General features: G+C 38.5%; 1 protein-coding gene across 1 annotated transcript in view; it reads right to left on the minus strand.

Annotated features, from left to right (window-relative positions):
- Positions 1 to 7,043: 7,043 nt before the first annotated feature.
- The window catches only part of LOC145782342 (peroxisome proliferator-activated receptor alpha-like), a 35,716-nt gene continuing 30,095 nt past the window's right edge, over positions 7,044 to 12,664 (minus strand). Inside the window, exons 8-9 of the mRNA XM_082594127.1 lie at positions 12,400 to 12,522; positions 7,044 to 7,178 (exon numbers count right to left, since the gene is read on the minus strand). Of these exons, the coding sequence (XP_082450253.1) occupies positions 7,044 to 7,178; positions 12,400 to 12,522 (258 nt within the window). The remainder of the gene's footprint in view (positions 7,179 to 12,399; positions 12,523 to 12,664) is intronic.

Consider the following 12,664-nt stretch of genomic DNA (forward strand, 5'->3'; position numbering starts at 1 on the left):
AGTCGTGGCTTCGCTCTTTGGACCTGCTTAAGGATTTTTCGTTACCGAGATGGTATTTTGCAAACTCTGGTGTGTGCAGTCCGGATGATATTGTTTCATATCAATTGCATGGGTTTAGTGATGCTTCGAATCAAGCTTTCTCTTCTGTTGTTTACTTACGTAGACTGGTTAACGGAGTTCCGAGTGTGTCTTTCGTTCTGGGTAAATCTACCATTGTTGTAAAAAATCAGTTTTCTTGGCCGATAGCTAGGAAAGAGCTTGTTGCCGCTTTGAATACAGCAAGACTCGTGAAGCAGGCCTACGAGGCATTGAAGATGCCCGACTGCCTTAAGTATTTTTGGTGTGATTCTCGGACTGTGTTGCAGTGGGTTAAGAACCCTGATTTACGTTTGAATAAGTTTATTACGCGTCGAGTTGAGCATATTTTATTGTTGTCTGGAGCCCAGGATTGGCGTTTTTGCCCTACCGATATGAACCCAGCTGATGTTGGCACAAGGCCAAATCTTATTACAAAGAAAGAGTTTCGAGAGTTGTGGTTAAATGGTTCTAGTCTTCTCTATCAGTGTGAAGAAATTCCATCTGTAGAAAACCCCACTCCAGTACCTGTCCATAGCCTATATCTTCGTGACGAAGAGGGGTCGTTTGACGTTGCACAGGGTGGCCTTCACAGATTGATCGAGGCCGCACCTTCTTTGTATGTTATGAAAATGAGAATTGCTTATTTGGTTGCTTTTGTTGAATTTTTGTGCTGTAAAACGAGAAAGCGTAGCTTTATGAAGCCAAAACTGGACGCCTCTTATCTTAATAGAGCCTTAGACTTAACTGTGAAGTTTGTTCAGAAGAGCGTGTATGGCGATGTGTTACATTTAATGACCAAACGATCGCCGGATGCACTTGAGGAAGTGATAAAGCGAGGTAGTGTTGGCGCTTCGCAACGTGAGAAGGAACGCTTGAAGGAATTGCGTTCACTTAAAAAGTACAGACCTTGTGTAGATGATGCTGGTGTAATCCGCATTGAAGGGCGCTTAAGTAATTCTCCCGAGATTTCTCTAGAAGCAAAGCATCCGATTGTTTTGCCTTCGAAACACCCCTTCACTAGGCTTGTTGTACTGTCGCATCATAATCGAAATGCGCACTGTGGAGTACAGCACACTTTGTTGTCTACGCGACAGAAGTTTTGGATCGCTAATGGTAATGCTTCCGTGAAGAGGTATCTTAATGATTGTGGTGTATGTGCGATTGAGAAAGCTCGGCCTATAAGGCAGCTCATGTCTGATTTACCTTTGTCTCGCACAACTGCCCATAGGAAACCCTTTTTTGATTGCGGCTTAGACTATCTTGGACCATTGACCTTTGTTGAAGGTAGGAGTCACAAAAAAGCTTGGGGACTCTTATTCACATGTATGGCATCTCGCGCTATTCATGTTGAGCTGGTCACGTCATTGTCGCTGAGTGATTTTTTACTTGCCTTTACAAGGTTTACAGATTTACGTGGGCAGGTTAATGCTATCTATTCCGATAATGGAAGTACCTTTCAGGCAGCATCTAAGAAGTTACCCGAGTTGATAGAATCAGCTGAATTTCACAACGCCCTGAGACAGAGAGAGATAAACTGGGAATTTATACCTCCGTATGCTCCGGCGCAAGGTGGCGCCTGGGAGGCAATGGTAAAACAATTTAAAATCGCATTTTTTCACATTTTGGACTCTTCAATTCGTAAGCCCAATTTTATTGAACTGCTTACGTACACAGGCAGTGCCGTTCGGATCGTGAACGAACGCCCTTTGGTACCTTTGAGTGACGACCCTAGGGATTTTACTGTCATCACCCCTGCCTCACTTTTGACCTCATACTTAGACCCATACTGTGCTGTTGGGCAACCACATGATCGTGACCAATTAAGAAGGGATTATCGGTTCAATTTGTCACTTTCTCAGCAGTTTTGGAATAAATGGATCGATTTTTACTTGCCAGGTCTTCAGGGCCGGAAAAAATGGCTAAAAATGGCCGAGAATTTGGAGCCTGGTCAACTTGTAGTGGTAGGTTCTCTCCAAGACATTGGTAAACGTGGGAAGTATCAACTTGGGAGGGTGCATGAGGTAGTTCCACAAATTAGGAAAGGGAAGCCTGTGGTTCGTAGAGCCAAAGTTGCCATCTGCAACTATGATGAGAGTACGGGGAAAGTGAAAGTAGACTACGTGTTGAGGGATATTTCGTGCCTCGCCCCCGTAAAGAACACCTAAGTGTTAGGGTTTGAGCCTGGTTTTGTCTGCGGTGGCCGATACTTGTCTGAGCCCGGAACAGTCGGTTATTATCGCAACTATTGTATATAGCGTCATTTAGCGTGTACCTATGGTACCAATTTCATGTATCGTCGTGTTTATTCTTATTGCTGTTCATTCTTTGCATGCCCTTTGTATTTGCGTATTAACTTAAACGTGAGTGATTCAAAAAATTTGTGTATCGTGTGTTTTATTCATTGGCTCACGATTGTCTTTCAATTCTTTTTTAGTTATGCCATGTTAGACTGTCATAACTAGGGGCCGCTATGTTACGGCCAATCTCGGTACAAATCAAACGTCATATAAAACCGTTCAAGTCTACTGAATATTACGTCATGGAAGTTGCTAGAAAATGTGCCAAAATTGCACCATCGTTCATAGACTTGTGTCAAACTTGTTTGGACTTGTTTGGGCCTGTTTAAACAGGAAATATTACATCAGCTTTAAACACCTGTTGGAATGACTTCATAATTGTCTTTCATTTATTGCGTCACAGTTACTTTCTACGTGAATTTGAGATATTGCTATCTATTCTGGTCATTCGTAAAATGATTGTTTGAAAGTTGGCCGCACATTTAACTGTTGGCTTAGTGCTTGCTAGCTGGACAAAGGTTCCGTCTTTTATCCAAGTAATCTGTTCTGTAGTGACAGTTTTTCAGTGGTGTAAGGCGTTGCACCCCCTCGTTTTCGGTAGCCGTGGGCTAATTTTACAGAAATACACTGTTTGAAAAGAAGTTCAAGTGTGTGTTTCTTCGGTCATTATATACAGACGAACGGATTCGGGAACTTTATGTTAAAATTTTCCCAAGAAGAGATTATGGTTTACCGCTGTGACCACACGTAAGCCCAGATACGACAAAAATAGATTTAATCGATACAATGGTCTTTATAAACTGAACAATCTAGCCCTTTAGGCAAGTTGAAAAAAGTAAAGCTATTGCACCACAAACTTGTTTCGTACCAACTAGAGCATGGGTTTTTAACCTTTTTTCCCTTATTACCCATTTCTGTCCAGATGAAAGTCCCATTACCCAAAATCTAATTTTATCTATTTTGCTGTATTAAAAATATAGAACAGCGTTATTCAACAAAAATAACATTTAATGCAAAGAACGACATCAATAGTGTCAGTGAGACATTTGTTCTTGTTTTTTGTGTACAATGGACAAAAATGATGAGAAAATAAATTACTATGACGAAACAATTTTAAAAATGATAAAATATCACTGTGCTTGTTTGGTTGTTTTGAAGGGACTCAAAACATCAAAAAAAGTGTAAGTAATAAAGCAACTTTACCACTTACAGCTGTGACATTGTTTGTTACATCTATAATTCTATATATTCTGGTTCAGCTGATTACCCACATGCTATCTTCAAATTACCCACATGTGGGTAAATACCCATAGAACCACTGAACTAGAGTGATGCTACTCTTAGATAAATGGATGGATTCAGGCAGCAGAAGCTTATTTGCTAATTTTGTACTTTTCAGGCTGTAGCCTAATTGCTTTGAACAGCTTCTATTTTGAAATACTGTTGCAGAAAGACTCCGCATCAACGATACTCAAACATAACACTGTGTCACAACAAAACTATGGCATGTTGAGAATTGAGATATGAATAGACCCTATCAAACACATATGCAGAGGTGGGCAGTAACTAGTTACAAAAGTAACTAGTTACTGTAACTAGTTACTTTTTGAGTAACTGTAACGGTAACTTCGTTACTATTTTCCAAAAGTAACGAAACGCGGTAACTAGTTCCTATTTTAGCACTTTTTCAACAGTTACAGTTACAAGTTACTTTTGTATTGAAATTTCAGTTTTTAATTGCCGTTTATTTCTCTGCACGTGTTTGTGTCTTGCTTAGTGCGTGTTTGCTGCGTTTTGCGCAATAATGCATTTTTTTCACAGATGTATCGGCGCAGCACTGCGCATGCGCGGTTCTACTTTTGTTTTGTGGTCTGGTGGAGAAGGGTTGCCATATTGGCGAATTTATCGCCAAAGTCCAGAAATCTGGCGATATTTTAAGACGTTTAGCTGCATATTTATGATTTGGCTCTTTTTTGGCGATTTTTGATAACTGATTTGGCTAAATTAATTGTTTTTGGCGATTAATCAATATGTACCAAAGACAGGCAAGACACAACAATACAACAGGGTTGAGCATTATAATAATATATTTTACATATTTACAAATGAGTTTAACAGTCAAACGTTTTCGGTTTAACTTAAGCCCTCATCAGGAACCTGAAAATATTTATAAAAATGCAGTAAATTTCAACTTCTTGAAGGTAACTAACTAACTGACTATAAGCATCAAGAAACACGCAGCGATTAAAAGCAAGTTGTTGATGTTTATAGTCAGTTAGTTACATTAGTGGCAAGAACATCAAGTAGTTACCTTCAAGAAGTTGAAATTTATTGCATTTAGTGTAACGCTTGCAATGCTTCTAAAAAGATTGTCTGACATTAAAACCAGCAACAGCATTGCTGTTTGCTTGCCGTTGGTGGACGTTCTTGTGGAAGCAATTCAAACCAGATTTGGTCATTGGTTCGAGGACAGCGACTTTCAGCTTGCGACTGCATTCCACCCACAATTTAGACTTATCTTTGATTAATGCCTGATCATTAAGCGACACTGCTGAATTGAAGACCAAAATAAAACAAAACATGCTTCAAGCAATTGAAGAAGCAAACTGCTCTGCTGAAGAGGGGAGTAGCAGCGACACTGAAGTGGATGGTGGTAGGTAGAGCCACGGAGGACTTTTTGCACCACTTTACGCAAAAACCAAGAAAAGAAAGCAATGCGCGTTGAATCTGTTACAGGAGTATTTAGAAGCGGACCCTGAGGACAAGTTAAGCGGATCCAGATTCACAATTGGACCGATGAAAAAACTGTTTTAAAAACATAACACTCCCATTCCGTCAAGTGCTGCAGTAGAAATATTGTTTTCATTGCAGCACTTGTTCATCACCAGACTTTATTCGTTCATCTCCGACGCCGACACACGCTCCATTGACCTGACACTACCAAGACAGGCATGGATCCGTCTCCATGCGGGCGTCGGGCTTTTCCGCTCAACCATGCACCAATGGGAAATGGCCTCTTCCTCCTCCTGTGAATGTGGTGCCGAGGAACAGACCGCAGACCACATCAGTGATTGATTGATTGATTAAATCTTTATCCTCGGACTGGGAAAGCTTCTTGCAGAACTTAATCCTGGCAGTTTCGCATACTTGTAGACTAAAGGCTTTAAATCACTGACGCAAGCCCGGTCACCGAGATTGACAGAGTGAAGTTTCCGATTGTTGAAGTCTCGTTGCCAGGAAATTATTCCATCTATTAGATGCCGCTAAATGGAGAGCAGTCCTTAACGTGCGTTGCTCAAGCGCATGCCCTGAGAGTCGGACCAGTGCCGCTTGATCTTGAAGCTTCTTCGTTCCAGAAGTGACGCGCTAACCAATTGAACTATCGGGGCGGACATCATCAATGACTGTAACATCTTCAAGCCACCTAACGGAGTGGAAGGTCTGCGTGTCATGAATGATGAAACCAAAGACTGGCTGCTCTCTAGTAGCCTTCCAGTGTAGTCCGGGAACATCGTGAATCTGGGGCGGTAAAAGAATAGACTCTCGGGCCCCAGAGGCTCACACGACGACGACGATTGGGCAAGGACATTTTAAAGCCCAAATAGGCAAGCCTGAGTGACGAGCACTTTGAAATGCTCGTATTTCTCAAAGGAGATAAACATACAAGCCACTGAGTATTTTTTTTAAATAAAACCTTGTTGGTGTTGTACTTGTGCTGTTATGTTAGCAGGATGGCTCTAACACTATACCAAACATTGCGGTTAAACTGGACGTGCATGCAGAGCTGGCCAGGTGCAGAATTTTATGTTCAGATTTGTGAGTAACTGAAAGTAACTAGTAACTGTAATTAGTAACGGTAACTAGTTACTTTTTAAAATCGGTAACTGTAACGGTAACTCAGTTACTATTTTGGCCAAGTAACTGTAACTGTAACTCAGTTACTTTTGAAAGTAACTTTGCCCACCTATGCACATATGTAAGTTTAGACTTTGATTCCGAATTTGAACAGCTTTGCTCTAGCACGTGACCAACGTTTTGAGTTGTTTACGTATTTTCATTTCAAATATAGCAAAATAAGGCAATAAATCGGCAGATTTTGTTTGTCCAAAAAACCCAAATCGTTGTGATAGCAGTCTAGTTGAGCAAAGCAAGCATTAGCAAAACGTATTGAAGATACCACCAAAGAAACATTAATTGTTGACAAAATCATCCCATTCTCATCATCGCTGATTCCGAATTTGAATGTATGACGAAGTCCAAGTAACAAATTATCGTGCTGCATATTGCATATTTACTGCATTTTTTGCATATTAATTATATTAGTGGCTGTATGCTTTGGAGATCACATCATAGAGCGATTCTGACTATGACTACTAGTTTGAAAGGATTTGAACCATTAACGCAAGCCCGGACACCGAGATTGGACAAAGTGAAGTTTTCGATTGTTAAAGCTGTGAATTCTTTCATCCACTAAAAACCTAGTCCTAGATGAATGGTGATCAGTCTTTGGAAATCACTACTCAAGCACAATCGAAAAGAGTCGAACCAGCACCGTTTAATCTTGCTTTTTGTGTACAAAATCGGGCGCCTAACCAACTAAATTATTGGGGCAAACTTTCACATTAAAGTCTCTTAATTAGGTGAAAATTATGATATAGGAGGGTACGTTTAAGATCTACATGTACCTGGGCTACATATGATGATTGAAACAAATAACGCCATCTCATCATCGCTCAATTGCAGCGAAGCCAGTTTTTCAGCAAACTTGAACTTGGTTTTCATCAGCTCACCTGACACATTCAACTAGAAAAACAATCGTCAAAAAATTAAAGTATTGAATCTGTAGCCTATTCAACTTTTAATTTTCTTGAGCTTTCAGCTTGTTTAAAATTCTTAAACTCATTAAAATCAATCTAGGCGATTAAAAGGTTGCTAATACCGGTTAAAAGATTTTAGTTCAATCAACAGTAAGACTTGCCTAAAAGGTTTACTTCAATTCATGTCAACAGTACAAAAATCTTAATAATTTTGCCTAATTTTGTAAAAATCACAAGATATTCCCAAACAAGTTGTATGTATATGATCTGGGCCGATAGCTAATACGTTTCGTTAGGGCAGGGGTTCTTAAAAATTTTTTTAACGCTGATCTCTTAAAAAAAAATTGGTTTACGTGGACCCCTTTTATGGCCTAGTCCGAGAAACTTTTTTGATCAGCATGAATTGAAAATAACGCAACAAAATTAGAATGAATTGGTAACAAAATTTATTTCTATTTTTTTATTTGAATAAGGACCTTCTGATGATCCTCATTTTAGGGTGAAACAGGCTGTCAAGGGTTAGAGAGGAGTAACTATATTTGATTTGAGGTAACAAAATGTATGTTTTATTAAATTTAAGAAATAGCGAATGAAGATTGTTTTTCAATATCTTCGATTTAATTTCGTTAATGTGAAGGATGCTGCTGTTTGTCTTGAACAAGCACATGAAATTGTGGCTTCGTCTTTGATAGGGCCACACCATGGCTTACTATATTACAGGCCTTCCAGACGCGCAGTGCCAGCTAAAAACTGAAGGCGAGCTTATTTCTTTTCTGTATTTGCACAAACATTTGTTGGTGCTTTCATATTAACTATTAATACTACTAGAACAGTAACTCCAACTAGGGTATGCTGTACAGTACACCAGTACTAGTTATGCAGTACACCTTCACTAGCACTAGCCATTCTTAGTTTTGCTAGTTCAGATCTTGCAGCCTGTGTAGCTTTATAGATAAAAGTCTAGTATAGAAGTTTTGTATTTTATTGAACAATTCAAATGAAATGATTTCACTCAGACGGCTACTTTAGCTTGAAAAAATGTGCATGATGCATTTTATAGTAGAACAGTTCTCACATTTTGCAAAGTCAGAATGATGCAAAATGTATGGATGTGGTTTGAATTTTTGAAAAGTATCCACATACAGTATTCTTGCATGGCAGTGAGTGCTAACCTAAGATATTGAGTAATACTGCACTGGCCATCTTTGAACAGTAAGTACAATGTTGCAAGCACAATGTTGTCCAGCAATGCGTGAAAGAATAAGTAGTTGAAAAATCAAAGCCGAGAGATGTTTTAATCAGACTACTGACGAGTGAGCTAACTTGATTGTGATCCAAGAAGCCTGGCCTTAAGGCAGTTTAGTATTGGAAATTATTTCTGTCAAAGTTGGCATAGTTTAACCTGCGCAAGGGTATGGAGTGGCCATATGGTTGTAGTTGTCATCTTTCGATTGGAATAATTTTCAATGCTAAAGTTCAGGTTTGCCGAAGTGTAGTTATTATAGTTTTTCATCTGTCACATAGTTATATATATATCTTGGCCAGAAAGTGATTTACCGGTATTGGTTTTGTTGCAAAATTTTGGAAAAATTACTTTTTACCAGTAGCCTACAGTAGCCTACATAGACAATATAGGCTATTGTGTGCAACATCACAGAAATAATATGTTTACTTCTTTTTTGATGCAGCCATACATAATATTAATCAAACTTGTAATCAAAATTATTATCTTAAATTAGTAAATAGTGAATGGGACGCAAATGTTGTGTGACTCAATGTAATGGAAACTACAACAAGGACAAAAAGCAAAAAACATTCCTATGAAATATTCGAACAACGTACTTATTTTACTGAATACTGAAAAGTTTGGGTGTTCATCAGGACAATTATCGTTTCTAGCACTAGTTGCTACGTTCATCTGATGAAAGTGAAAGTAAAATTAACAACAAACAAGATGGTTAATTGCTTCACTGACGTTTCGCGCACCATGACAATGCGCATCCTCAGAGCGAATAACATACACAATAAAATTTCACCAGGTTATATACTACTGTAGTGCGAATAGTACCTAGTACCTGCGAGTAGTACCTACTATAGTGCGACTTATTTTTTTTATTAATGACCGGATACCAGATTTTAGGCTCTAGCGTGCCAGCATTACATCGTGGTCGAAACGAACTTAGAATTGACAGTGAACTATGGATTTTAGAATAAATAATAATCATTTAGCTTGATTTCTGTGGGTTGATAGTTCATTATGTGTATTTTAATTAATGTGTTGTTGCATTTGAATAAGGTCTCATAAGGTAGAAATGTTTTTATTGAACTATAGTCTGTGTAGCCTGTATAGCTACTTAACTATCTGGAATTGACTTATTTGGATGTAAATAGTCTCACCCTTGATATAAAAATACATATGAAAATATGCTGAATCAGACTGGACTTTATTCATTCGATTGAAAACCTCCTTAGGAGTGAGAGCCTTAACAAAAAATAGAATCAATAATTAACAATTCCCTTTACCGCGAAATGCCAAAGAGAAAAAGTTGTGGATATCAATTATACCGCGGGATAATGTGCCAGACAGCCCCAATACAGTTATCTGCGAACGGCATTGGCCTAAAAATTATGCAACAGTTAAGTGCTATGGCAAGGATAGACCAGCTGAGCCACCATCTGTGTTTAGTGATATCAAACCAAGTTTGCTTCCAACAAGAAATTCTATACTTAAGCCTAGAAGCACTGTCAATTGTCAAAGCATCAAATGTGGCACGAAATGCCCAGCCAGACCAGTATGCCATGTATGCAGAGGCACAAAACATTAAAAGCTTTGATAACTTGTGCCATTGCATTAAAACTTTTGATTGGTGATCAGGTTTGGTAGCCGTGCTTAATCAGGTTTGGTGGCCGTGCTTAACTATATTTATTGATGCATATACCGCAATATTAGATCCTTTCATGCACGTCTTAAACCATTAAGGTTTTGCCACCTTTTCCTTTTGTTGGTTTTGTTACTGTATTTCTTTTTTACAATATCATTTCTTTTGCATTCTGACAAAGAAAAATAAATTGAATTGATTGTGCAAAAAAGTTAATTTTGCTAGAAACTAAGGAAGAATTAATATTGCAATCTCAGCGGTCCATGGAAACATTTTGAGCCATGGAAAACATTTTGAGATGGGCCGCAGACCTATTTAAAAAATGCTAGATTCACTGTAGTTAATTTTAAACTTGTACGTTAGTTTAGTAGTTTTGATAGTAGTAACAATGAATGATGCTGCTGTTTTTTACTACAGAGTGGCAATTTTTGTTCTAATTATAGACTCGGTGGCGTGTTGCAATCAATGCCTTGTGTTGCACCATGATATACGAACCTTGATTTTAAGCTACTACAACAGTGTGAACAGGATAGTGGGTCACAGAAATTTATGCTTGGTAAAAATAGGCCACAAAAGAAAAAAGGTTGAGAATCACTGTGCTAGCATGTGGCTTTTGTATATTGCCAGAAGTTACAATTTATTAATTGGCAATGTAAAACTCAATTGAAAATCCGGTACCCGGACATTTTGCCGAAAGGACATTTTGCCGAAAGACATTTTGCCGAAAGACATTTTGCCGAAAGGACATTTTGCCGAAAGACATTTTGCTGAATGGACATTTTGCCGAAACTCATTTTTGTGTTATATGTATCGATATTCTCCACAATGTGTTTTAGTCTATCGTTCACAACCTTAGTCCTTTCGGCAATTTGTCCATCGGCAAAATGTCTTTCGGCAAAATGTCCCTTCGGCAAAATGTCTTTCGGCAAAATGTCTTTCGGCAAAATGTCCTTTCGGCAAAATGTCCGTGCACGGAAAATTCAAAGCTCACAGCACATAACTGCATATTTGTTTATGAATATTGTTGAATTGAGTGTAATGCATACATTTTCAAGTTGAAACTTTAAGTTTCTTTTGTTGACATTTGGTTAAATCGCAATTTTGCATGCTTTCTGAGCATTACACAACCTATAGCAAAATCAGTTATTTTATGTTATTTCAATATCTAGCAACATTTATTCTGTGTAGAAATAGTAGGTTTGACAGTAAGAAATGTAAAAATGGTTGCAAAACGGTAAAATGATTGGTCTGTACCAATTACACGTTAAATGTGATTTTAAAACACTCTCCTCCAGTTTTTAGCTGGCACTGCGCGTCTGGAAGGCCTGTAATATAGTAAGCCATGGGCCACACGCATGTCATGCTTTGCATCCAACCGGTTTCGACTCTTTGTTTTGATAGTTACCAAGGCTGAAAATCCTGACTCACATAAATATGTATTCTCAAAAGGGATTATTGCAGCCATGGCTCTCTTTACCAAAAGAGGATAAGCATTAACCTTTCACAATCTTAAACTAGCTTAGCTGCAACTGATAAAATTTTGCAATGTTCAAATAGCGACAAAAACAACAATACGTAACAAAAAACAGTAGGCTACAATGCGATAACAATCATCTAGAAACGCCAAACTGGAAATCATCAGCGTTGTTTGAACTTAATCTCTTTTCTTTTGAAAAATTTATTCCATTTTTGAAATTATACCCTAAGATTTCCATTGAGCCTTCGTGGACCTCCTAAAACTAATCCGCGTACCCCTTGGGGGTCTACTGACCCCAGTTTAAGAACCCTGTTCATCATCGTCCATGCCTGAATAAGGCGTCGGCTACCGTGAGTCTCCACAACGATCGATTGTCCATAGCTCTTATTAAGTTTTCAAATTTTTGGTTTGTCCATGTTGAGAGATTTTTAAAGATTTCCAAACGTGGACGCCCGCGGTGCCTCTGATCAGGAAGTCGCCCCATCATTGCTGAGTGTTCAATTCCGCGTTTGCGGTAGACATGCCCGATAAATATCATTTGCCTTTTTTGATAGTTGTGATGAGGACGCCAGGGGTGCACCCAGAGCGTTTCCACACTTTTGAGTTAGTGATCTTATCCATCCAGTTAATTCCCATCATTCTTCGAATGAACCAAATTTCAGCACTGTTGATATTTTTTTCTATCTGCGGGCATACAGTCCAGGATTCACAGCCATATATAAGAACCCCTGTTAGGCTTATTTAAAGCGCAATCTGTAAATCACTTAATGAACATTGACTTTTTTGCCTGTGTTTATGGAGTCTGGTGAAAAATCAATGTCAAATTATTGATTTTCAACATCATAAATTACCTCTTCCATGAATTGAAACGTCACGTGTGTGTTGATAAGAGGGAAGAGAATACCTTTGTCATACACAAGAGCACTCATCATCACGAAGATGGCTTCATAACTTCCATACTTCACCAAAACAACCTACAAATTAAAGTCTTCATACTTTTACAAAGCAGTAGTTACATCTTATTTGGAAAAACAATGTCGTTTTCACCGTGATGTAGACCTGTCCTAACTTAATATTACCTAATCCTAATCATAGGGTGAAGTAAGGACTTCCTCG

Source organism: Aplidium turbinatum, chromosome 13 (genome assembly GCF_918807975.1).
Source record: "Aplidium turbinatum chromosome 13, kaAplTurb1.1, whole genome shotgun sequence".
In the NCBI taxonomy this organism is placed as follows: Eukaryota; Metazoa; Chordata; class Ascidiacea; order Aplousobranchia; family Polyclinidae; genus Aplidium; species Aplidium turbinatum.